Source organism: Nilaparvata lugens, chromosome 1 (genome assembly GCF_014356525.2).
Source record: "Nilaparvata lugens isolate BPH chromosome 1, ASM1435652v1, whole genome shotgun sequence".
NCBI classification, from domain to species: Eukaryota; Metazoa; Arthropoda; class Insecta; order Hemiptera; family Delphacidae; genus Nilaparvata; species Nilaparvata lugens.
The window spans coordinates 63975495-64001321 of record NC_052504.1 but is presented as its reverse complement, the minus strand read 5'-3'; the positions used below and the strand labels follow the sequence as shown (position 1 = coordinate 64001321).

The 25827-nt window shown below is 34.1% G+C and overlaps 1 protein-coding gene across 1 annotated transcript; it reads right to left on the bottom strand.

The window, feature by feature from the left end:
- Window positions 1-674: 674 nt before the first annotated feature.
- Window positions 675-20714, bottom strand: LOC111055340 (splicing factor 1). Its single transcript, XM_039439329.1, is given in 10 exon segments — window positions 675-1217; window positions 1220-1361; window positions 2827-2973; window positions 3581-3739; window positions 5163-5329; window positions 5996-6102; window positions 6504-6656; window positions 9203-9278; window positions 14955-15089; window positions 20529-20714. Coding segments are annotated over 10 exon segments (1560 nt in total). The 5' UTR covers window positions 20569-20714; the 3' UTR covers window positions 675-783.
- Window positions 20715-25827: the final 5113 nt, after the last annotated feature.

The window sequence follows — 25827 nt, the reverse complement described above, 5'->3', positions numbered from 1 at the left end:
ATCACAATCTGCTTACTATTAAGTATACAAGCTATATACTATTAAGTATATATAATAATAGTAATACCGAGTGGACCTGTCTGGCTCAGGTCTGGTATCAGAGTTTTCAGGTCGCAACTGATCAATATACAAAATGCTCTGAATGTGATAAATTTTACATTGGATAAACAGGCTGTTCATTCAACCAAAGATACAAGGAGAATATTCAAAGACTAAAAGCAGAATCTGCATTTGCCGGCCACCTAATATAAGAAAATCACAAACACACAAAATACCGACCTTCAAATCATACACATAAAAACAAAGGACCAGAACTATACACAACAGAACAGTTTGAAATGTACACATACACCAAATTTAAAAGCAATAGACAATAAATATTGAATGAACAAACCAGCTTCAAATACCATATCCTCTTTGATTACCTTCTGAGCCATAACAAACCCAATAGACACCAATAACAGCACACCTTCAATAATTGCCACCCAAACCATCTACTTGTCTATGAGTACAACCAGGAAGATGGCAGAACTGCCGAAAGATCTCGTTGTCACATTAAATGAATAAATTCATTATTGAAGAAACTTGTCTGCTAGTCGTTCTGTTTGATAACAAAATATCATCCAAGCTTTATTTATAATAATAGGTTAACATAAAATACACGTGAACAAAAATGTGATAATGATTTCAATTTAATGTTCTACAAATTTCGACGATGTACATGAACTACAAACAGTGACATTATCCAGCAAAAGTTTTAATTGTATAAGGCAGTACCATCGTTTAGGACTTGTTGGGTGGAGGAGGTTGAGTGTGGAATAGGTTGTGAAAAGGCGGTGGCGGCACTGATGGCGGCTGAGTGTTTGGAGGCGGGACGGAGGTGGTAGCCGGAGGCGGCGGAACAACAAAGTTCTGAGTCCAGAAGGGGGGTACTGCAGTGGGGGGTGGCTGTGTGGGGGGAGGGATGCTCTGCTGCCAGGGCGGCAGGGCAGATGTGGTGGCAACTGGGGGTGGGATAGGCCTTGGGGGCGGCGGAGGCATCCAAGAGAGCAGCGAAGGAATGCTCACTTGCTGCTGTTGAGGCTGAGGGGGCGGCGGCGGAGGCGGCTGTTGGGTCTGGATGGGCGGAGGCAGGTTCAAGCTGGGTGGCGGGATGTTGGTTGTGAGAGTGGGAGGGGCGGTCTGCCAGGTCGGGGGCGGCAGTGTGAGAGCGGTGGCGGTGGTGCTGCAGTGATTGCCCTTGGCGCCATTTGCCTGTCGAACAGACCTACACTGGAGCTGATCACGTGACTCCTGTCCGAGCTGCTGCTGCTCACTGCTGGTGGCGGACCTTCGCCCAGCTCTGCCATCAGAGACATGTACTGAAACACAACACATCAAACTTCAGACTTCAGAATCTTTGCTATTCAAAATTTTTAAGTAAGTTTACATCATTTTAAGGTGGAAGGGGACAGACCAGATACAAAAGCGCTCATTTCAAAATTAATTATACACCCCCAAAATAATGATTATTTATTTCAAAATATATTAAATGAAATTTATTTAATAATGCATGTAATAGTTAGTGAGCGATTTTAGATTATTATTAACAATAATAAAACGTTACAATAACCCTCTAAAGGTAGGTCACCTATCACTAAAGCTGCCACATCTCACTTACTTAATGTTCGTTCAATGTAGAAAAATGAGGTGTCAGTCGATTTGTAATTAAATTTACTAAAAAGTAAATTCGTATGGTTTTTGTTGGTGGGGAGTCCCTTGAGGAAAGGTCCCACCTCGCCTGAATGAATAATTTGAGCCGTCAATGAGCCTTACGACTGCCATACTTCAGCCGGGACCGGCAGTTTGACGTGCCCATCCGATAACACGGGAGTGATATGGTTAAAAAACGTTTGGTAATGAGAGGGTTTGAACCCGGGATTTCTATGCTGATACGCAAGCACTCTATCTAATAGACCACCGATTACTCTATTAAATTGACTAATGATATTTTTGTAATTTATTTGGAAAATCAACGGTTTTTTTGTTATTTATGAAATAAAATTTTAAACGGCTGCCATTTCGATTTATGAATTTGAAAATTTTTTATATTGTTTTGTATTTGTGTAGTAGTCATAAATGATTGTGAAAAGTTTCATTACCACATGTTCAGCCATTATTTAGAAAAAATAGTGAGAATGAGCTAGTGATAGATAATATGGTTTCATAAAAACAGTAGGCCTATTCAGCGTTTTATGCTGATTTAAGATCTCAATTTCTATTTTCAAGCAGCAAGATCAATGCATGAAAAATGCTCACACATTATCTATTAATTATTGGGGTACACAAATAAATTATTAATATACTGTTTTATTTTATCCGAGGGTGATGCCTACATTAGCTCTAGGTGGGTTCCGAACCAGAGGGAAGCGATTTCCCGGTATATTGAATTTAAGATTTACAATTATTTTGAAACCATAACCAAGATAAGTACATACAAATTAAAAATCAAAATACCTACTAAATATTTATTTTGAAAGTGAACGTTCAAGATAAGTTGAAGTGAGGTAGGTTCAATCAGCAAAAATAAACGTCTTAGCTCACATTGTAATTGTTCCTGAAAATGTAAAGGACAAGTTTAAAGGCAACAAGTCCTATCAATGATGAATTTGTATTATAGGAGAGCTCAAATGAATAACTTATAACTGATGAGCATTAAATATTTCCTCAAGGATAAAATATAGAATTATTAGAAACAAACAAATATTTGAAAAACATATTCATGGTCTACAATTCTGTGAGGACAGTAAAAAGTAGAGTCAATAAATTTGTAGACAATGTTTATACCTCCTCGTCGATCTTGGCCTTGTCGTGCGTGACAGTGGTGGGGTCGCGGACGCCGGGTCGCTTCTGTCGGCAGTCCTTGGCGATGTGGCCGGCGCCGCCACAGCTCGAACACACTATGTTGTTAGTCACATTCGGCTTGTCGGGACACTGCACAAATCAAATATTATTTCTCATTTAAAATCAGTATATTATATCATGGTCCTTATATTAAATTCACTGGCCTCAGGATAAATGAGAAAACTGACATAGCCAAATTGTGTTTACGAGTTTTAAATACAGGAGAAGCTGAAACGAAACGTGACTTGCATGCTTCTCTATTATATCCTGTTAACATTATCGAGTGAATCTCACTACAGAGATTCTTTTAAATATTTACCTCTGTGTCAAATTAAATATTACCAAATTCAGATATATAGTATATTTACGTAACTGTATGTGTAGGTGTCTGAGCTGAATTAGTAACTGGGATTCCAACAACAGAAATGCAGCATGTAATAACAGAACTATAAAGTTATTTCCTATATTGCTAATAATATATATATTTTTGCAACAAAAACATTTATGTGTGAGAATAATTATTTCAAACTCATATTAATCTGAATTTGGCAGAGAAATATTAAAAAGATTTAAATTATTATAATATAATACTAAAAATATTTAAAAGTTCGCCTGTTTTCCTCTTCCAATAGCATTTTAATGTTGAGTTATTTCGTAGGGATGGCTCAATAGATGAATAATCAATACTCATACTAACCATCCAAGACTTATGTTCAGATGAACCACAATTGGAGCATCGAGGTCCATCATTTTCCCGCAATGTGCCATTCAAAAGAGCCAGTTCACGCAATTGCATACGACGTAGGTCGTTCTGGCCTTCAGGCACTTCAACTCCTTGTCGAATTATTTCTTTTATCTGGAACAAGCAAAGGTAAATAGTAACAAGTGCATAACACAATACAGTAATTGAATACGTAGTCCGGCGTCACGAAATGTTAACATAAAGGATATTTGTTGGCCTTTGGGTCATTCAGTTGTGGGAGGTGTAATTGAGAAGCCTAGTGGCCCATGGGAATTCACTGGTCTCGGGATTAAGGGGAAAACTGACATTAATCAAACTGCATTCATTAGTTTTAAATGTAGAAGCTGCCACAATAACGTCGAGTCCATATTAAGCGTTTTTCAGGTACCAACCCAATCGTACAGCTTCCTGCCCTGCACAACTCTGAAAAGTCAGTCTGAAAAAAAACGCCTAATATGGTATCGCCCTAACAGTTTGCCATCGGACTAAGTATGATATAGCATGCATAATTCTAATCTAAACTACCATCCTTCTCAGAAAAGAAAATACAGAAACAGTATCAATCAGGGTTTTTTCAAATTCTATTGTTGCTGTTAGAAAAAAATCAACGTTATCACCCCCTAACAACCCAATTTATTTATTTTATATGAAAATCACCAGTTAGAAACATTTAATTCCAGTATTTCCTGATGGGGGTACGTCATAAGGATACGTCAAGGATCAAAACTTTAAACACTTATAACTTTTGACAGAATGATCAGATCTCCTCGTACTACAGCTCATTCAGCTCGTCAAGGCGGTTCTAAATCATGTATCACAACTGGAATTTGATGAAAAGATAAAAAAAATCCTCTTTTAGTGTATTTTAGCCCATATTCAAATAAACAGAAAAATGGCGAATTTCTATATTCAAAACTGTTTATCTCGGTAACCCGAAATGATAAAAAATGGTACTTAGTCTTGATTTAAAGAACAGAATCTCTTCTTTCATGTGAGGTGAATGAATTTTGTAAAAATATAATCGTGAGATAAGATACGTTTGTTTCAAAAAATCAAGGAATTTGCGATATTTTCCTCATTTTCACAGTCTCGACAGTTTTTCGATAATAAACAGTCATACAAGATGGATTAAAGGCAACGTAGCTTATAGAGCATATAATTCTCTTTAATTTGAGACCAATCACAAGTTTCTATCATGTATCTACTCGTTTTAGAGACTCTTGAATAACAGTAAAATCGCAGAAAAAATTAGAATAATAATTTTTTCAATTGGCTGTAACTTTTGAACGGTATAGATGCATCCCAAAACTATTCCTCCCCCGAATTTTGAATCATTAAACAGGTCAGGAAGTTATGTTTTCTCCACTTTATAAACTTTTGTCCAATTGTCTGAGCAAACACTTAGAAACAATAGTTTTTCGAATTTAGAATGGGCATGGGCATGGGTGCTATTGAAATTGCCATTCCGACTGCATTAGTCTCAACCGTCATTACCTAAACAGGAGGGACATAAGTGGGCATGGCATAGATATGATACCTTGTCTACAGCTTTCTTGACACATTCAGGGTTGTTGGCGGTGACATAGGCATGCAGCGGCTCGTCCTCCCCCGGCAGCGGCTGTCCATCTTTGCGGCCAACCTTTCCCTCCTTCACCGATCCTTTTCCTCTGATTATGATCTTTGCTCCTGTATCTCTTTCCATCGCTGCAAACCAATGCTTCACCATAAATCTCAAATAATAATCAACAACTAGTACGCAACAGCATTCAAATAGAAAAAACAACGATGAGTTCAGACAATAAGAAATAAATTTTAAGAGAAGATTAAACAATAAAATCCTACTTGCTTTCTAAATTTCTGCTCTACTTGGCAGAAATTGCTTTTTATCATTGCGTTTTATGTGAGTTTTCATAAAGTGTTGATGGAAATGTGTAATTTTATCACAATGTCATTTTTCAATGTATCACACTCTCATCAAAAGTGTTGGTTTTCTACCCAGCTGAGCAGAATTGGTTTGAGAGCCGGGAAAGATATGGTCAATACAGAAAACATGTATGTAGGAATTTCTCTATCGATCATTTTAAATTGGGAATTCAATGATTTAATTCATTTGACAGATAATTGCAGAATAATTATTTATGAAATTCCAAAATGCTTAATTAATGAAAAATACAGCAAGAATCTCGATTCATGGAAAATATGGACATGGAAATCTGCATTCAAAACTAATTCAACAACAAATTACAAACTTACAAAAAGTAGATATTATCAAGGCTCTTTAGCCGATTCCAACTGTGATTATCTCTTCAGACCTACACTAAACGGTACGGTCTAATGAGATTTCCATGATAAATATACATCCCAACTTACATTTCAAAGTGTTTCCTCTTGGTCCAATGAGAAGACCCACAAAGTTTATGTCTGGATGATCATCTTGCGGAATCATAACTTTGTCACTCACTCGTATAATCGGAGGTCTGGAAAACAAAACAGCACTAATAAAAACAACATTTAACTAAAAAAACACACATTTTTGTAGAGAAAATGTTGGCAGATTCTTAGTTTTGCATAACAATAAAACTCATATCAGTGGTTTTTATGACAATAAACTACTTCTTTCACTCTCAAATATCAAAGAACGAATTATTGAGACAAAAGAAAGCCGGTTTTTTGAACAAACATGTTTGGTTCCAAATTGCTCGGTTGTTTTAGGAAAATAAAAGAAAATGATCAATGGAAAAGAAAACTGGATGAAATTATAAAATCAATAAATCCAATAAGATATTCAATGTTTCGTCACAAATAACTAGAGGAAATACAATATTCTTATAAAATGCAATGACTATTGTTACAGTACTAGAAGAATCGTAATTCTCACTTGTAATCTGCAGGCGGCTTGAAATCTGGATTCAGTTTCAACATTTGCTGGATAAGATTATGTCTTTCTTCTTCCAGTTTTCTCTTGGTCCTATATTCTCTGGTATTCAACCGTTTTCCATCACTGCTGTAGATAGGCTCCGGGGAAGGTGATCTTCAATCATTAAAAAAACAAACTTACAAACTAAACAAACAAAACAACATCATTTCACTGAAATCAATTTCAAGTTTAGCACACATTGATAGTTGATGAATTGTTACACATTCTTATATTGATTGATTTTTGGTCAATTGTTTTCCAAGATTGGAATGATTAAATGTATATACTAAAAAATATTTTCATAACTTTACACATTACTACATAATAGAGTTGACTGATTTAACTGTAGGTCTTGAATAAATTGAAAACAATGCACATGAGAAAATAATTAATTACCTTGAATATCAATTATAATAATCGAAAAACAAATTGCTGAAAAAAGCTAAATGCATGCATTTGTTATTTGATCATTAACTTAACAATAAATATAATTGCTTCGTGAATGTTTCAATTTATCTCTTCAATTTACTATACTAGTTCACTTGAATAGAATTATTCATGAGACTTGGAAGAAATGCATCATTGGAATAAATTATACTAGCAATTATTGACTGATATCTTGCCAATTATGAAGCTAATGAACAAAAAGGATAACATCATATCTCAATAGCAGAACTTCATGGTGATTAATGGCTCATGTTGTTAGTCATAACCGAATAATCTCCCAATGCATAAGCAATACTAGTACTGTACATAAAAATGAAAAATGAATACAGAAGATACATTTCATGCTAACTAAAGATATTTCATCATTAATATTTTTAAAACATCTTTAAAATCATAATTCATTAATGTTCATCATGTACATTTGGTAGGTCAATCCTTCAACATGCAAGTAACAATGTTCTTTTAAATGTTTCCAATAATAAAATAAAATATTCAATGCCTGAGAAAATAAGAAATAAGATTAGTTTGGAACTACAAATAAACACAAAAACTTCATGAAAACTCATTACCAAATAATAACTTGTTGATTTTACAAAGAACAAATTATAATATTCTACACTGATGTCGTTTGATGTAACATTGTACAAGTAATACAACATTACATGAAACATTTGCTCATTGAATGAGAATTATTGATAGAAAAATCAACAACGGGAGCATGAAATGAATTTTTAATTAGTCTGGAATAAATGTTTTCACTAATAATTACTTAGAAGTTTTTTAATTTTGCATCAGTGCTGGAAAAACGAATAATAGTTTATTTTTTTCAAAAAAATACCATCTGCATTACATGGAATATTTCGACTTTATAATTGCAAAACTTTTCTATGAAGAAGTTGAGGGTTGTCTACAAAATAGATTAAACCTTATGACAAGTGTCCAATTTGTTTTGTAATAGAATGCTGTAAAAAAATTGAATAATCGACAATGAGCTGCAAAAAAGTATTCATAAATTCCATTACAGTGGAGGAACAGTAGAATTTAATCAAATTCCAGTGATCAAAACACGAGTGATTAAAATAATATTATCAAGCTAATAAGAATGGAATAAAGAAATACAAATGTAGGCGGAATAAAGATGGACGCAGAGCTATAGATGACATTCTAAATTGCTAATTCACGTTTCAGCATGGACAAAACAGTTGCAATTTCAATTCATCTCAAAATATCAGCTTTCCCAATGAATAGCTGTGAAATCTAAACTAAAAAATTTACTGCATTAATACTTCCAAGTTGATTAGCCTAAATTGGGCTACATTTAGAGGGAATGAATTTCGTAAGAACAACGAACTGGAAGACAAGTAGTTATAAAATCACTTCAGAATTGACTAATCGAGATGAAATATTGATCAAGAAAGTTAAAATTTATTGGAAATTATGACGAGCAAGTGTAATAGAAATCTTCAAGAAAAACAAACTTTGACCAGTTTAACCCCTTCACCTCTTCATACATCTATGATATTCATTTCGAGGTTGCCGTGGGATTTAGCCAGAGCTCGAATGTATCAAATAGTGCAAACGAGTGCGAATAGATGCAGTTTGAACTTTCCTCAGCCACTCGGTTTGACGGTAACTTACTTGGATAAGAAGTTTGTCTCAAAGCAGAATAGAATTTCAATAAGTTGCTACAATTTCTAAGAATTAGACTTAGAATTTTTAAGTCGCTACATACAGATAGGAAATAAGTGAGTTTTCTCGCTTAAAGATTGCCATAGAGTACACCTGGAAAATAATTTGAAGGATTGGCAAAGCCATTAATTGGACATTAAAACATAGAACAAACTTCAAGGTAGTAATAATAATAGTAGTTGAACTGAAACAGATATGAAAAAATACACAGAGCAAGTCAATAGTAGAGTAGGTTTGGAAAACCTTATAGATGCGTGAAAACTGAATGAATTTGTAAGAATATCCTGGAATGATTGAATTGAAGATCTAGGTAAGTATTGAATATCATCAAAAGTACGGTAAGCTGTTTGACTATTGAAAAACGTTGAGTAATAGAAACATGAATTTTGAGAAATTTTGTATGAAAAATATACCGAAATACCATAATTAATTCAGTCTTGAAGAGCTTGCGAACCTAGGATGTAGTTTACTAGAGATGAAATCAAATGAACGATAGATTTAGATAGATTAGTTAGTTATCACACCTGTCCTCAGGATTCGGTGGAATTCCCAATTCTCCAGTCCTAAGCTTCCTGCTCACTTCCTCAATCTGCAGTTGTACTGTAATTGAAACGGGTTAGAGAAGGGCACAAAGCCCAACAATTAATTACAAAGTAATATCAACTGACATTATGATGCTATAACAAGGGTGTAAAATTTTTCAAGTGCAACAAACTATTCATTTTTAAAGATAGGATACACTAATAAATTGCATTAAGTATTGACAACTATTTTTAAGTTAGTGAACAAATGTAAATCTAATAAACACAACAGATCAAGTTTCAAAAATGGACTTATGACAAAATATCAAGTAGTATAATTCGTAATTAGTAATATGTTTTTGTTTATAAAACATCAAAAATATGAATTTTGAGAGATTGATAGTTCTCATAGAATAATAATGATGACACAGTCGAGTATAAAAAATGAGCATTTTTGCCACAATTAGATTTGCGCCATCTTTGCAACTTGCAACTACCTATATCATTCTAAGCTTGATTGCATGAAACGAGATCGATCTCAATCTGTGATTAATTCATGGTAAAGTCGATTGAAGATAAATTGATCACAGTTGATGCAACCCAGCATAAGAAAATGAGCTAAAAAATATATTTTTAGAATTCAAACATGAAAATTTCTAGTAAAGGATACCTAATCCACCATAAGAAGCAGTGATAAGAGGGTTAATGATACTTGAGGTTTTAAAAAACTTGTGTTAATGGAGGACCGAGTAATTGAGAACAATATCAACGATTTGTACTGCAATTATTACCAGGCATAATAAGCTAAAAATTAAATTTTCAGATTTAAACTAACATAGGTTTTATTCTATTCAATTAACATCTAATATGATATTTGAATTGATATTTCAAAAGAAAATCATGAGTTAGTTATCTGCACAAGGATTAACAAGTAGAAGTTGCAATGCAATTTCACAAAATTAGATGCCTATCATTCAATAAGAATAAGGGTCACAGAATTACTCTTTTCAATCATATACTTCAGAGTTACTGCAATTAAAAGTATATTTCAAGGATTTAGTATAGAATTGTGAATTTACAAATTTGGAGATTCACAATTTATAAATATGAGGACACCAGTTCATTTAGACGTGATGGAAATATATGTTATGTCCTTGTCAATGTCAAGAGCAAACCGAAAAGAGGGTCAATGAGAATTAATTGTTGATTGATGAGAATATTTTATATACGGTATGTAACATAACATTCAATTTCATCAACAAAAATATCAATCTTGACTAATAACGTTCTGTAATTTAAAAAACTTGCATATAAATTATTATGCTCAACACTCGTTCCCCATAGCTTGAAAAATTGACAATTATGACCTATTATCATTTTATATGAAGTGAGAGCTTACATAATTATTATCATGATGATTTAGTTCAATTGCATATAATTTAGTTCAATAGTTTAGTTTAGTTCAATAAGATGATTTAGTTTTATTATTTATTTACTATGCGAAAGTTTTGAGATTTCAAGACTTGTGTTGTTGTGTATTATACAGAGGCCACCGTGCTGCAGTGGTTAGTGTGTGTTGTTTACTGCTAAATGCGAATATCTTTTGAATATGGTCTAATTTCAACAAATACATACATAGCACAAAACAAACTTATTATCAACGTGTAGCACGGTCGACACCCTACAGTACAAAAGTGAGGAATATTCACACAAACTCTAGCTATTCAAAAGCAGAACATACCTTACCTTGATGACTGAAAATTAAAATGTAATGTTCAATTTGATTGGGACAAACATATTCTACACTGGAGCGGTTGATATTAGTGGCGGATTGGGTAGGAGTTTAGGATTTAGGATTTTTTGGTTAATTTGTTAAAATTACATACAGGCTATGTATATAATTCAGGATTATATTCAACTGATAAGATAATAAGTTCAACTGACAGACCTTGGAAAGAGAACCCTCCCAAATGAACATCTCTCTGCTCCTTTCACTGTGGATGATGTAAAAAGCGCTCTGAGAGGCTTGAGGCCTGGCAAAGCCCCTGCATTTGATGGCATCCACCCAGAGTTCTTTTTGCTTGCAGGGAAAACTACCAGTTCTATACTGGCTCTACTGAGCCAGTTCTATACTAGCATGCTAATCACTGGGAAAATTCCTCAGGAGTTGAAGAGATCCAGGATTGTTGCCTGGGAAGCCAGGCGACTGTCCTGGTAGCTACTCCCAAACATAGTCTATAAATTGCTAGAAAGACTACTTTTCAGCAGAATAAGCCAAGCAATTCTCAATGTGATCCCATTAGACCAAGCGGGGTTCAGGCCAGAGCGCAGGTGTGAGGACCAGGTCTTGGCTCTCACAACTTACATTAAGGCTGGGTACCAGAGGCAGGAGAAAACATCTATTGCATTTGTTTAAAATGCAAGCCTCTCTCTGGAGAGAGGGGCTCATTTAAATTGCAATAGTCATTCAATATCAACCGATAGACTCATGAACAACGTGCTGAAAAATAGATCATTCCAGGTCTCAATGGGACATAAGATGAGCAGAACTAGAATACGGGATAATAGCCTGCCTCAAGGCTCTGTTCTGGCTCCTCTTTTCTTCAACCTATATTTTTCAGGCCTTCCTTGTTTAAATGGAGACTGAGCACCAGCATGGGAATAACTGAAGTGTCAGCCTTGAATAATAAAATGGCAAATGCCTAGCTGAAGGTGACAATGAGCTGAACTGCGCTACAATAATTTCCCAAAATACCTTGGTGTTACCCTTGATAGAACTCTCTCCTTAAAGCAACATATGAGAAACATGGAAGCCAAGGTGAAGACAAAGAATAATTTAATACAAAAATTATGTGGCTATACTCTGCTGAAGAGTATTTTGCTTCATCCTGGATGAGCAGCTATCACATTAAGTTGTTGAATGTGCAACCAACAACACAATGCGCATTATCACTGGAGCACTGAGAACAACACCAGTACCCTGGCTACCTGTACTTAGTGGCATAACACCGCCCAATCTGCGCAGGTGTCAGGCCCTCCTGCGAATGCACAACATGATATGCTCCAACCAGCTGCTTCTAATTCATCAGGATATCCCAGACCTAGACATGAGGAACCTCAAGTCCAGAAGGCCAACAATAAAGCTGACAGAGCACCTCAAGAGTGAGAATTTTTGTCTGATGGAGAGAGGAGGCATCCCCTACAATTCCAGATGCTCTCAGACAGTGGACCGGGCCACAGGATTTGACCTTCCTCGACACGCATGGGTCGCACTGAACCGAATCCGGACATTACACGGTAGATGCAAACAAAGCATCTCTTTTCTAATGAAACTTGATGAATGAAACTCTCCAGGATGCGATTGTGATCTCCATTGCAGACAATGAAACACATTGTTTATGAATGTGACAGACCTACCTGGATGACAGTAATGACTTTACTGTGACTCAGGCAATTCAGTACATTATTGATTAGGACCTGCACCTGTAACAGTGCGAATTTACAAGGACTTACAAAAAAAGGAAATGCCATACGCTATATATATTTATAAAGGTTTATATTTTCAGGTTTACCAGCGTAACGCGTGCGTGCAAGACTAAGGAACAGCTTTCGATTAATGATAGATATTGTCTTAAAAACGGCTTCGCCAACGAAAAAATAAAAATCAAGGAACAATGTAGTTAGATTTAGTTTATTGATGACAAAATTATATTATTTCTTTACAACAAAAACTATTTTCCGCAGACTCCAAAAAACTGTTAACTTGAAGTGCTCTTAAGGGCCCTATACACCTACGGATTTGGCTCGCGGATTTGGCCTGTGTTGGCTCGTGTCCTTGAACGACTCGGAGCAAAATCACTACACACTAGTAGTAAGCAACGCGAGCCCGGCCTGCCCTACTAACAAAACGCTATCCTCTCCACCAAAATCTAAATCGTCCAATAATGGAGATAGAGGAATTTTGATTTCAGATTTGAATTCAGCGACCTCAAATTCTTTAAAGAGTAAATCCCATTTTCGAAAATACCCGAAAACAAGGAAGTTATGGCTGTTTTTAATATAACTTTCTATTATCACAGTAAAAACGTACTAGGTTAATAAGATAATAGTTTTTTTTTGCTCACAAAAGGAAAGGTTTTTAGAAGTGTTTGAACACTTAAAAGTTTAGGTCTAACATGAACATTTTTAAAACTTTTTTTTTAATTTTAAACTTTGAAAAGATGAATCCAAATATGAAATCAGGAAATCAAAAATCAACTATGATATGAAAAGATTTGAATATGAATTCAACTCTGACCATTTTCACTTCCATTTCCTCCTTATTGTTATCTCATCTGCCACTCTCTACACACACACACTCTCTCTCTCTCTCTCTCTCTCTCTCTCTCTCTCTCTCTCTCTCTGACGGATGTGAATTCATTAAGCTTTTTGAGGTCCGCTGAAGTGCAGTTTCATTAACAGATCTTTCAACGCCACTTAAAAGTAATTGTGCTTCATTTGTAGTTTCTTTTTATATATGTTTTACTTTTATTCTTCATCTCTTCTCCCTGTCCCCTTATTTTTCTCTATTCTCTCTTCCTCCTGGACAGAGCTTTCTGCTATCTTATAATTATAACAATTAATCTGTCATTTTCCAATTATCTACTAATTTATCTTTTTCTTAATTGCATTAATACCACTTTGTTCATGTTACTATCGTTTATTTTGTTTAATTATCTGGATGTATATTTTGTAATGCTGTTTTTGTGCAATGGGTCTGTCGAGACCTAGCACACCATCAATAAAATCAATCAATCAATCTCTCTCTCTCTCTTTCTCACACAGACACACACCAACTCTAAATTCACACAGCGTAGCAGTAGATAGAGAATTGAACCCTCTATACTTAAAATATTGTAAAGTCTCAACCAGCTCCCAATAAGTACGGTATAGAACTCGTTACATCTTATGTAAGATAGTATTTAAAATACTATGGCAATTCATTGATCGAAAAAGGTTGTAATACTCAATATAAACCTGTTGAAAATAGGGACAAAAAAATTGTGATTCATTTTCAGCTTCCTCAATAAAATTTCCCACAAGTAAAAATTGAAATATGTTTGTTTTACAGCTATTTTTTTGGGGGGGAAACACTGGTATTATTATTTTACAGTACTAGTACTTTCTTGCTATAAGTTCAACCAAATTCTTCATAGAAATAGAATTCTTCATTAATAACATTAAAGTGCTCATAGAGTTTTCATTTTCGACTATTTTAGAGCTCCCGCGAACCATTTTACTAATTCGAGGGCGCTGAATCCGAATCTGAAATCAAAATTTTGCTATCTCGATTTTTAGGCGATTTAGATTTTTGGTAACTACACGCGCCCGGCCGGGAGAGCCTACACACTCACGGATTTCGCCCGAGCCGAGCCGCGCCAGTAGCCCTGGACGGATTTGGCTCGGCTCGGCTCGCAATAAAATCGCCTACACACTCACGGATTTCTCCCGAGCCGAGCCAAGACAGGCCAAATCCGCGAGCCAAATCCGTAGGTGTGTAGGGCCCTTTACCCATAATATTATGTTGTTTTGATTGAGAACTGAAAAATAACTCACAGGTGACGCAGAATAAAAAAAGATATCAAGCAGTGAACAAATAATTAAACATCTATAAAACAAATAAAAATAACTTCTAGACTGCATTGTATTCTATTGAGTTGTCCATTTTAAAATGCTATACTGATTTATCATAATATTCAAGAAAAAATCAACTTACAAAGATATGCTTCCTCCTGCTCTTTGCTGAGATTTGTAGGAAGCACAGTTGGCATTCCAAGAATGAAAGCTTTATCTTTCTCATCTCCTCCCCATCTCGATCTCCGTCTTTTTCTCCTTTCCTCTCTATCAGCTGCTGAAAATTATTCAAATGCCAATATAACTAGATTGATTATTCAACAAAAGCTCAATCACATCATTTGGTTAACAGGTTTAACAGAGTAAGAAATTGACTATAAGGTTATCGCAGTTCAAGTAACTTACTCAATTTCTATATTTATAAAAAATGAATAACTTACTCTATTCATGATAATTAAAAAATCTAACTTCACTTTTTAAAATGATGAATTCTTCTCAATCTAGCCTAATATTACCTTATTCAACTAAGGACAGATTCCTAATAGCATAGTGTTTCTTCAAGGACGTAATCCAAAGTTAAATGACAAAATTAATTGCACTACATAGTAATTAAGGTATACATAAGTTTTTTATGATAATTAGTGATGTAAAATTCCCGGGAATTCAAGATTGAGGAAATATTCCCAGGAAATTTAAGGGAAATATTCCCAAAAATCATAAATTCCCGGGAATTTATGGGAACTTAAGGAAAATTATGATTTCTTTCATAAAAAATGACCGAAAAAGACGTTTTTTGTTACACATGGTCTCAATCACCTGTTATACAACAGATTAATGTAAGAAATATAAGGATGAATAATTTATAAATTCTAGTAAGTTCAAAGAAAACAGTAATTTGAAGTTCATAGACTAAAAGGAGAAATGAGCACTCAATAAATCATTTAATTGCACTAATATTATCATGCTACTTTCATGTCTTACAAGTTGAATAAGATTTTTTACTTAGGCCTACTAATAAATGCCTGTAAATAAGGTAAACAAATTGAACAAAGTATTGAGTGTAATAACTTTCATTGCATGATTTTATTCAATTTCTCCGCACAAAAATAATTGACCCCCTCGATAAAGATTAGAGTAGATTATAAATCAAAAAATTTGAAATTATAAAATACAGCAAAATAGGCTAAACTAAAACAAGGAGCATACTCGAGTTTAATTCAATATTAAAAAGGAAATAATTCCACAGCTCACAACCTTTCAAGAGTCATTGAGGCTAACTCAACTTGTAATAAGATATAGTCCAGGCAACGAATGCTTAAAACGATATAGAGGGAAAAGTTTAAAACACAATTTTTGACCTCGCAGTCATTTTAAGGATAGTGAGGGGGTAAGCATATAAAAAGTCCTCACTCCTACCACACTCAACACTAAAACTGCTATAAAAATAGTTGATGGAAAACATAAAATGATGAAATAATACATCACATTGAAGATAATTGAATGCTCTACAACTCACTGTATTTTTAATACTCCTATAGTCCAGTCAATGAAATATTATAGAGGAAAAATTTTGGAACACAATTTTTGACCCCGTAGCTCTTCTTTTAAGGATAGTGAAGGAGTGATCATATTAAAAGTCCTCACTCCTAACCCCTGTGTAAAAAACTACATTTCCTCGATGCATTGTTGTTAATTATTAATAAGCACTGGAAGTGCAACAAGTTGGAAGAATAACTGTCTTTTCAAAGATTTTACACTTTTAAAAGTGAATTTCTCAAAAACTAAAGATGATATCACAAAACTCCACTGTACAAAAAAACTTGTTGGAAATTTATTTAGCTTCATTTTTACATTGTTTCCTAGCTTCATGTGTGTCAGCCCGAAATGAAAAAATACAACTTTTAAACTACCCTCATCCCTTAAGTTCAAGTAGTAAGGATGAGGACTTTTGATAATATGTTCACCTTCTAACTAGTTCAAACAAAGCTGCGAAGTGAAATATTGTGTTCCAAACATTCCCTCCCAACTTCCCTGACAATTGATCTATTGTTGTTAAACTGAAGATTTCACACTCAACACTATAACGGCTGCAACAATCGTAAAATAATGAGACCATAGATGAAATTGAAAAGAATAATAATACTCTATAAGCCCATGATGAGCACGGATTTTTTCAATGAATCGTCAAAAAGTTATAAGACCAAAAAGATGAAAAATTCGGAGCCGGAAGGGTTTTTCTTCAAAATGTGATACCTTAGAGAGCTCATACCTAGAAAACTATGAGAGATATGGAAAAATGTTAGAAATGAAACTTGTAGGATAATTTGTGAGCTTCAATATTATGATTGTGTTCGATAAAAATTTCCGATAGGCGCATATTGTCCGAGATATATGCAAATAACAAAATATGGCACAAACCACCCCCACCACCTTAGCACAGGGGGTAGGAGTGAGGACTTTTGATATGTTTACCCCCTTACTACCCTTGAAAGAGCTACGGGGTCACAAATTGTGTTCCAAAATTTTCCCTCTATAATGTTTCATTGACAGGACTATTATACAAGTAAGGCCCGGTTCCCGAGCTCGGGATTTAGCAGAGTTCTGCACTTACAGAGTCCACCACTCAAATAAGCTCTCGGGTCTAAATTGACTTTCTCAGTCACGATTTTATCTTCTAAACTCCGGAGTCTATCAATTTCTCGACTTATTTGAGTCCAGGACTTTAACGCAGTAGACATGAGGGAAATTCACAATATTTTGCTGTTGTATTGTTGGCATTATAGCAAAACCAAACAGCTGATTGCAGCGGGACAATTCAAATGAGTAAGCTCTCCAAACTATTTTGTAAAAATACGTTTCGATTTCTCTGTAGGCCTATTCAAAGCAAAACCTTTGAAAGGTAAATGAATAAACATTTTATTTTACGTTATGCTTTTATTGATCATTGATCCTAACCAGTGATTTTGGAATAAAAATTCATTAGGCTATTTAGTTTGAAAACGTATTTGTTTTGAAATAACTGGAGTAATAATTAATTATTGTTATTATTAATATGTTGAATATAACATTGATTAATAACATTCAGATTGGAACATAAATTCCAAGGCAATCCTTGTATTATTTTGCTTGAACATTTTTAGGTTATGTCATAAAATGAGGTTAGTTTTTTACGCATGATTCTGATACAATTATATTCCAAAATAAACTTGCAAACTATAAATTATGAATTTAGATTGACTAACACAAATAATTTAGGTATTCCATGACATCTATTTGGCTTTTTATCTACTCTAAAAAAAAATGAATTGTGTTTGCTCAGTTAAGTCTAGAACTTGAATTTAAACCCTACCCCAGTCGAGGGTTTAAAATCACGCAGTTTCAAGTCCTGGACTTTACGATTTTTGATAAATCCTTGACTCGGAAAAAGGCGAGAATCTAATTCAAGTCCTGGACTTAGCCCTTCACTCGGAAAGCGAAATTATAAACTCCAGGGTATAATATGATCTCTAAACTCCAGAGTCTATTTAAGTCCACAACTACGTTAACGCTCTGACTCGGAAAGCCAATTTTCTGACTCCAGAGTTTAAAGCCAGTTAAAGTCTAGAACTTAGCTAAATCCCGAGCTCGGAAACCGGCCCTAAAAGACAGTGAGTGAGTGAGCAAAAACAGGCTCAAAGATTTTTTTTTTTTGAATTTTTGAATTGAATTTATTGCCAAAATTACAAATACATATTTGTACAATATTAATCACAAGAGTATACGATACAAATAGACATTGATTTTAACTTGAGTACAACAATATTATCAATGCAATATTTGGCACTGCCAACATAAGAAAACTTGTGTGTTGGCAGTGAGTTGCAGTTCACTTATTCTGCTTCAAGTACTTTATATACAATTCAAATTTTATAATGTTGAAGAAAGTATTACAGTAATTTACAAAAATCGCAAAAGCTTGAAAAAAAAACAAAACTTAAGAATACTACATATTATATGATAAAGTGATATCCAATTAATTATTGTGACGTCTTGAGGCCATCATGACAGTTAATCTTTCAATAAATACAATAAAACTAATCTCCTGCAAGATACGTGGGACAATTACATACCTGGTTCAAGAACCTCTGAAACCGAAATACCATCGTTCACAGTTTCTAGTAACAATGCTTGTTGGGTACAATACTCTACTTCATACAACTATTTTGAAGAATCTATTCTGCTCAATCCAATATTCTATACTTTTAAGTAAATTACGTGAGATTTTTTTATCTATAAAATCGTTTAGAATCTTATTTATAATGTAGTTACAATAATATGTAAATTGGTGCCTGCATATGGTTAGCTTGATGAGTTCTGTGTTAAATCTATTGTTAGGACGTGTATTATGGGGTGAAATATGTGTAGCAAAATTCGATTTATTCTTATTGATATAGAGTATTATGTTTTTCATATAATTCTGTCTTATTGTCGGGACCTTAAATTCAAGAAAAATTTCCCTACTAGGGTAGAGTCGTGGCTTTCCTAATGCAGCTCTTATAATATGTTTTTGTACTGTGGCCTCTCTGAATGATGATTTATTGATTATATCAATGTAAAATGTAGCTGAGCTTGATCAATATCAAATAGAATGGTGATTTATTGATTATATTGATGTAAAATATAAGTGGGATTGATTAATTTCAATCAATTTTATAAATTCCCTTAAATGCCCATGAATTCCCAAAATTTCTTGGCCTCGGAAATATTCCCGATCCACATCACTAATGATAATAGTTCTAGTATTTGATAATTCCCCTAGCTTGTGGTAACAACCGTCAGTTCTGTATTTTTTAAATTCCTATTTTATTAGGACAGTTGATTAATATTGTTAGACCAGACGGCAGGTTGTGCGCTAAGTGCGTCTAATTTGTGGGGCAGCCAGTTCTTAATTTTTTAGTTTTATGAAAATTGGTCGAGCCATTTTTAAAAAAATGAGTTAGAAAAGATACAAAATTCATTTATTTGAAAATATGATTCAGCTATTTTACCAGAAACTATTGAGAGTATCAATTAGAAAAGAAATTCATAGTAGAGGGAATCTAACTAACCTAAAATTGTCAGAATCCTATACAGTACCTACAGTGCATTAATTATAACTTAGCCTAGCCTATATAGTGCATTTAGACTGGCTTATCAACTATTTTAATTTGGGAGAGGAATAGTTTTGAATTATTTCTGTTATTTCTCTCCTAATAAATGTTTTGATTTTGTGCAGGTTTTAATTAAATGAATAAATAACCAATAAAACATAGCAGTCGAAAGACAGTCTATAGTAGCCTCTTAGATAGTCACTTTAGCGTATATCGTATAATAGCAGTGACAAATAGATTATTACGTTGGTCTAAAGTATAAAACACCTTCCTAGGAAAATGACTGTTCTGTTAATGAAAATAGCAAAATACATTTAATAACATATTAGGACCTGTTCTTTAATCGAACTTAGCTGACATTCACAATCGTAGTACTGTAGCCTACACGGTAACTCTGAATGTTCCGTTCATAATAAAAAATCAGCAACTCAACCCATTACCTGGACAAGTTTCTAAATTATGTATTAATTAAACAAAAATGCGAATAATTACTTACATTTAGTAATAATAATAAATTAAAGCAATTTAAATGGGAATACATTTTTTAAAGTGGTCTGCGTATAACCATAACGTGAAATTATACTTACAGTCGCTCTCTCGTTTATAACTGTCTCTACTTTCAGGCATTTTTATTAAGCACTACACAAAATGAGTATAAGAATCATTAAGCAATAATAACTTCAGAGAAAATATATCATAACTTTTTCACAAAATTACACTCAAACAGAACAGGGTAACAAGCACAAATAGGAAATATCAAAATGGCGTCAATGTCAGTGTTATTTTTGGGGATGGGTATCGATTAATCCGTGTAATCGATACTTTGGAGAACAAAATTGCTAAACAATGTTGAACAGATTCGATTAATCGCATCATCGACTATTTCAGATCGATTAGTCGACTAGTGAGATTTGTAAAATATTGATCCGCTATTATTAACTATAAAAAATATTTATTATTGTGTTATCATTGTTTTAATAGATTAAAATTATTTCATGTTTTTTCATGGTTCTTGGTCTATTGAGAGTTTCCTAAACAATAATTTTTGTTTTCTTTTATTAAACTCTGCTAAAAGTGTTTATTGGAAAATAAAGTTGAATAGTATTGATTTGATTTTTTCCATTGTCAAATGTCAAAATGCCTCGAAAAGACATTGGGAGCAGCGGAGCACTTTGTGGATTAATAGGTAACTAAACTATGGTATTGTTCGATGATGTTTTCTGTACGATTAGTCAACGTATCGATTAATCACTTACAAAAGATGATTGTGCCAATAGTCGATGTTTTTAGTTCGATACCCATTACTCAGTTCGATACTCAGTGAATCAACAAAAAGCCGTTATGCGCATGCGTAGAGTAGTATTTTTGGTTAGCTGCCTTGTTCAGTCAATGCAGGCTGCCATTTTCAAAAAGGTAAATATTGTCCCGCTACATTGGCAAGCGTTTTTGGCGCATCATTTTGAAAAAGCGGATGCAGCTATCACATTTTTGTGGTCGCTTTAAAACACTCTTGCCTAAATCATATCTGTATTATTTGCTGAAATTACAATTCTGTATGATTTCATAAAATTGTTATTCTGTGTCTCATTACAATTTATAACAGGAAAACGAATTACAGAGGATTCACCCATATTACAGGCACATTTTACTTTCCTTGCCCTAGCCCTTTCCTTTTTTTGGTACATGTTGCTTTCCAAAAAAAAATTAAGGTACAATAACTTCTAATTTTCTATACGTTTCTAGGCCCCCTGAGTCCAAAAAAAAATGTTTTTTGGGTATTGGTCTGTTTGTGTGTGTATGTCTGTGTACACGATATGTCATCTCCTAATTAACGGAATGACTTGAAATTTAAAACTTAAGGTCCTTACACTATGAGGATCCGACACGAACAATTTCCATCAAATGCAATTCTAGATGGCGGCTAAAATAGCGAAAATGTCAAAAACAGGGGTTTTCGCGATTTCCTCAAAAAACGGATCCATCGATTTTGATCAAATTCATATCTGAAATAGTTATTGATAAGTTCTACGAACTGCTACAAGTCTAATATCTGTAAAAATTTCAGGAGCTAAAATCTATACCCATCTATACAAAGTTTGATTTTAGATCTCCAATTATCAGGCTTCAGAAACAATTTAAACAATAAAAAATGAATGCAAAAGATTGAGCATGAAAAATGCAAAATACAATTGATAAGCAATAACATTTTTACCTAAAATAAAAAATAAGCTCGAAATCCGAGAAAAAGTAATTGACCGAGCGAAGTGAGGTCTAAGATTCAAGTCGACGGTTTGGCATTTCTCTTAATGTTTAAATGTTTATATGTTGCGCATTTACGGCAAAACGCGGTAACAGATTTTCATAAAATTTGACAGGTATGTTCCTTTTTTAATTCGCATCGACTTATATACAAGGTTTTTGGAAATTTTGCATTTCAAGGATTAATTAAATTAAAAAGGAGCCTCCTTCATATGCCAGTATTAGAGTAAAAATAAGACTATAGAATTATTCATCATGGATCAGCTGACAAGTGATTACACAGATGTGTGGAGAAGCCAGTCTATTGCTGTATTCCCATAAGGTCTATAGTTTCAATCAGGTACTTGTGGATGAAAATACTGCGTGAGGACTACTGTTCACAGAACTACTAGTTATTCAAATGCAAACTTAATGAGAGAGGCAACTGTTGATTATATTTAATCATTCACTGGTAGAAATAGCAGAATAGATCTCCTCAGCTGATCAATTTTTAGACATCAGCCTTCTCAGTAGATAGACAATGCAGCTGAGACTGGAGCACACTATGTCTATTATGAGGTTCCCAGAGTAACTTGGCATCAAGAGTGAACCCCAATAATCGGACCGGCTGCAAATACTCACTGACATCTGATAGAGAGAACAATATACTTTGGGTTTTTGCCTCATTCAGAGACAATCTGTTTAGTGAGAACCGATCACGAGCTTTATCATACAGCTCCATCACATCTGCTTTGGCCTGGGTGACACTCTTATTTGCAGAGAACAAGGAAGTGTCATCCGCATAGAACAGCACATTTCCCTCTATAGTGACATCCACGTTATAATGACAGTATTTGATCTACTTTAGTTTTGCTATCATTGTCTATCATTTGACAAAGCCGGTGGTACTACCCTTTTCTGGGTCCTCAACGATGCCAATTATGTTTTTCATAGTGTAGAAATATAATTAATTAATGCAGAGAATCGGCATCACTATTCTTCTATCTCTCTCCACTGCCATTATAACGTGGACCTCACTATAGATAGTAGTGCAAATCATTATTATTTTATTGCTACAAGAAAGAGTATTGGGCCCAACAATGAGCCCTGTGGCACACCCACCCCGTTTTACCAGAAGAGGAAGTGAGCACTAATCATTCCAATGCACAATCTGTTTTCTCCCAGAAAGGTGAGACTCAAACACCCGAGTTGCACAATCCTGTAAGCCATAATGCTCCAATTTCTTTATTAGAACTGTATGAGGGATAGAGTCAAATGCTCGTGAGAGATCACATAGCATTGAAAAAGTTGATTTCCGCTCCTCAAAAGAATCAGTTGAAAAATTATCAAAAACATACTACAGAATTATTCTGGAAGGTTGCAGTCATTGAAATGATCAATATTTGCTTAACACTAAGAATAATAAGAGAGCGTGTCAGCTACTGGGAGGGGTATCAGCTTCTGGTTCCTTTACTCGTTCACGATGTTTTCAATTTCATCAAAAAAAATTTTTCTCTTTAATCTTTAAACCCTTTTTTGAAGGTTTTGCGAAACTATTACAGCACTACTGGAATATCAGGGATGATATTCTACATCCAATTCTGAGGTTGTTAAATAAGAAATTTGGAAAGGTTTCAATCTTTACACGATTTGGCAACCCTTTAATTTCTTCGTATGGAGGGCCAAGTTTCAACTTATTTTATACAAAACGATGGACCACATAATACCTCATATTCCTTTTTAAATTCCTGAACCCCCATTTAAATATCATAGAGAACTGTTCTCCTTAGTTTTCAGTTTAAAGTTAGCATGTCATTCTATTAATTAGGTATTGTATTTCATTATTTGTAGGCACATGCTGTAAAATCTATTCAGGCTTAGCGGGACCAATTTTTTAAGGAATTTTTATTGAATAAATTGATTGATATATTCAAAGATAACAGATTTTCAGAAAATATTATCATTAGATCAATTAGTTCATGATAACAGATTTATTAATATTACTCTACAATGGTCACTTTTACTAAAGCTTGGGGCTTTCACTCAAGTAATGGGATAATGATGATGATAACCTTAGTTTTAGAATGATTCAAACCACACGTAGCTTATATGTTGAAGATCAAAACTAATAATTAGAGGAACTTGTCTTAACCCCTCCGACTGGAGTAGGCCTACCTACCAAGCGATCATGAGTTTTGAACCAACTACCAACCATTTCTTTTTCAGCTTATACTAATAAAAAGAATGATTTTATAGTATTTGTCTATTGCCAATCAATTATTCCTGTGTGTCTAAAATGAAAAATGAACGTGATTTCTCTCCGTAATCTTCGCTGTACACTGCAGACTGCACTGTCCGATATGCGCTCCCATTTTTTAGAAACTGTACAAAACTAAGAGAAGCCATTCAAAAGAACATAACACTATAATCTCCAAAATGTGTTTGATTTACAGCAATGTAATAGCTTCTTTGTAGTCTCACCCAATTACTCCGAAACACTAGAAAGAAAATGGATATGAATTATTATGAACATGTCTGAAGTGACACAATCTACCTACATTTGGACTATTGTATAAATTAGAATTTGAACCGTTTTGGGCGTAAGCCTGTGGTACTCTTCTGAAAATTCTGTGATTCTGAATGATTAAATAAATAAATACAAACATGGAGAGTTTAAAATTTAAATTACAATCAATCTGATACCACATTTTTTATATTAGATATACTGTATACATTAAAAAGGTCACATCAAACTATTTGACTATTTTTTACGTAAAACGTACTTTTTTAAGTACAGTTGAATGATGATAAATTCAACTAACAGTTTCGGCAAGTTCTACAACTGTACAACATGTCACTTTTGGCAAGAACAAGGATTAAGTGAAGCGACCCATGATGTAATCGCGCATCTCATTTGTTATTCAATTAGCATCCAAACTCGTTCTATCAAGTGCATTGCGAGAAGTCCCCGACGGACATTTAAATCTCCATAATGTAAATATAAGTTTATAACACATACGGTAACTTTCCTACAGTATGGCCATCGAAAGTTCTAATTAGTCCACTTTGGTGGAACATGAGATATTGTTAGTAGGTACCGTACTGTATTTCTCTCGCCTTCATATATTTACTGTCTTCTTGATAAGGAAACATTAATTGGGCCAATTACTGCTTAGGAGCAAAGCAAGAACATATATACAGTACTTGACCGTATTTTTGAATGGCTTCTGATGGTTTTATGAGCTCTTGGAATAGACGTTCAGGTCTTTCTCCATTTAGAAATAATTTCAAGTGTAAAAATAATCAATTAAAGGGACTAATTGTCAAATTCTTTAGTTAACAGAATATTAAGCTCATATTGTGTTAGCACTGCAGTTCAATTTAATACATCTGAGGCATCAGAATCAATTATATAGTGGAATATTGTTTTTTATCAATATTATGGCTATAGCATAAGGTTTAGTTTGAATTCTCTCATGACTGGTGAAGTGATGTTAGATCATTGTTAGAATTATGTATTTTTAAATACCTATATTCTAGTATTGAAAAATTATTAGATTACAGGGCTTAGGTTCAAGTTTCAAGTTTTTATTGGGCCAGTTGAACATAGAAGTTACATATAGCCAAGTCACAATTCACATTTAAGAA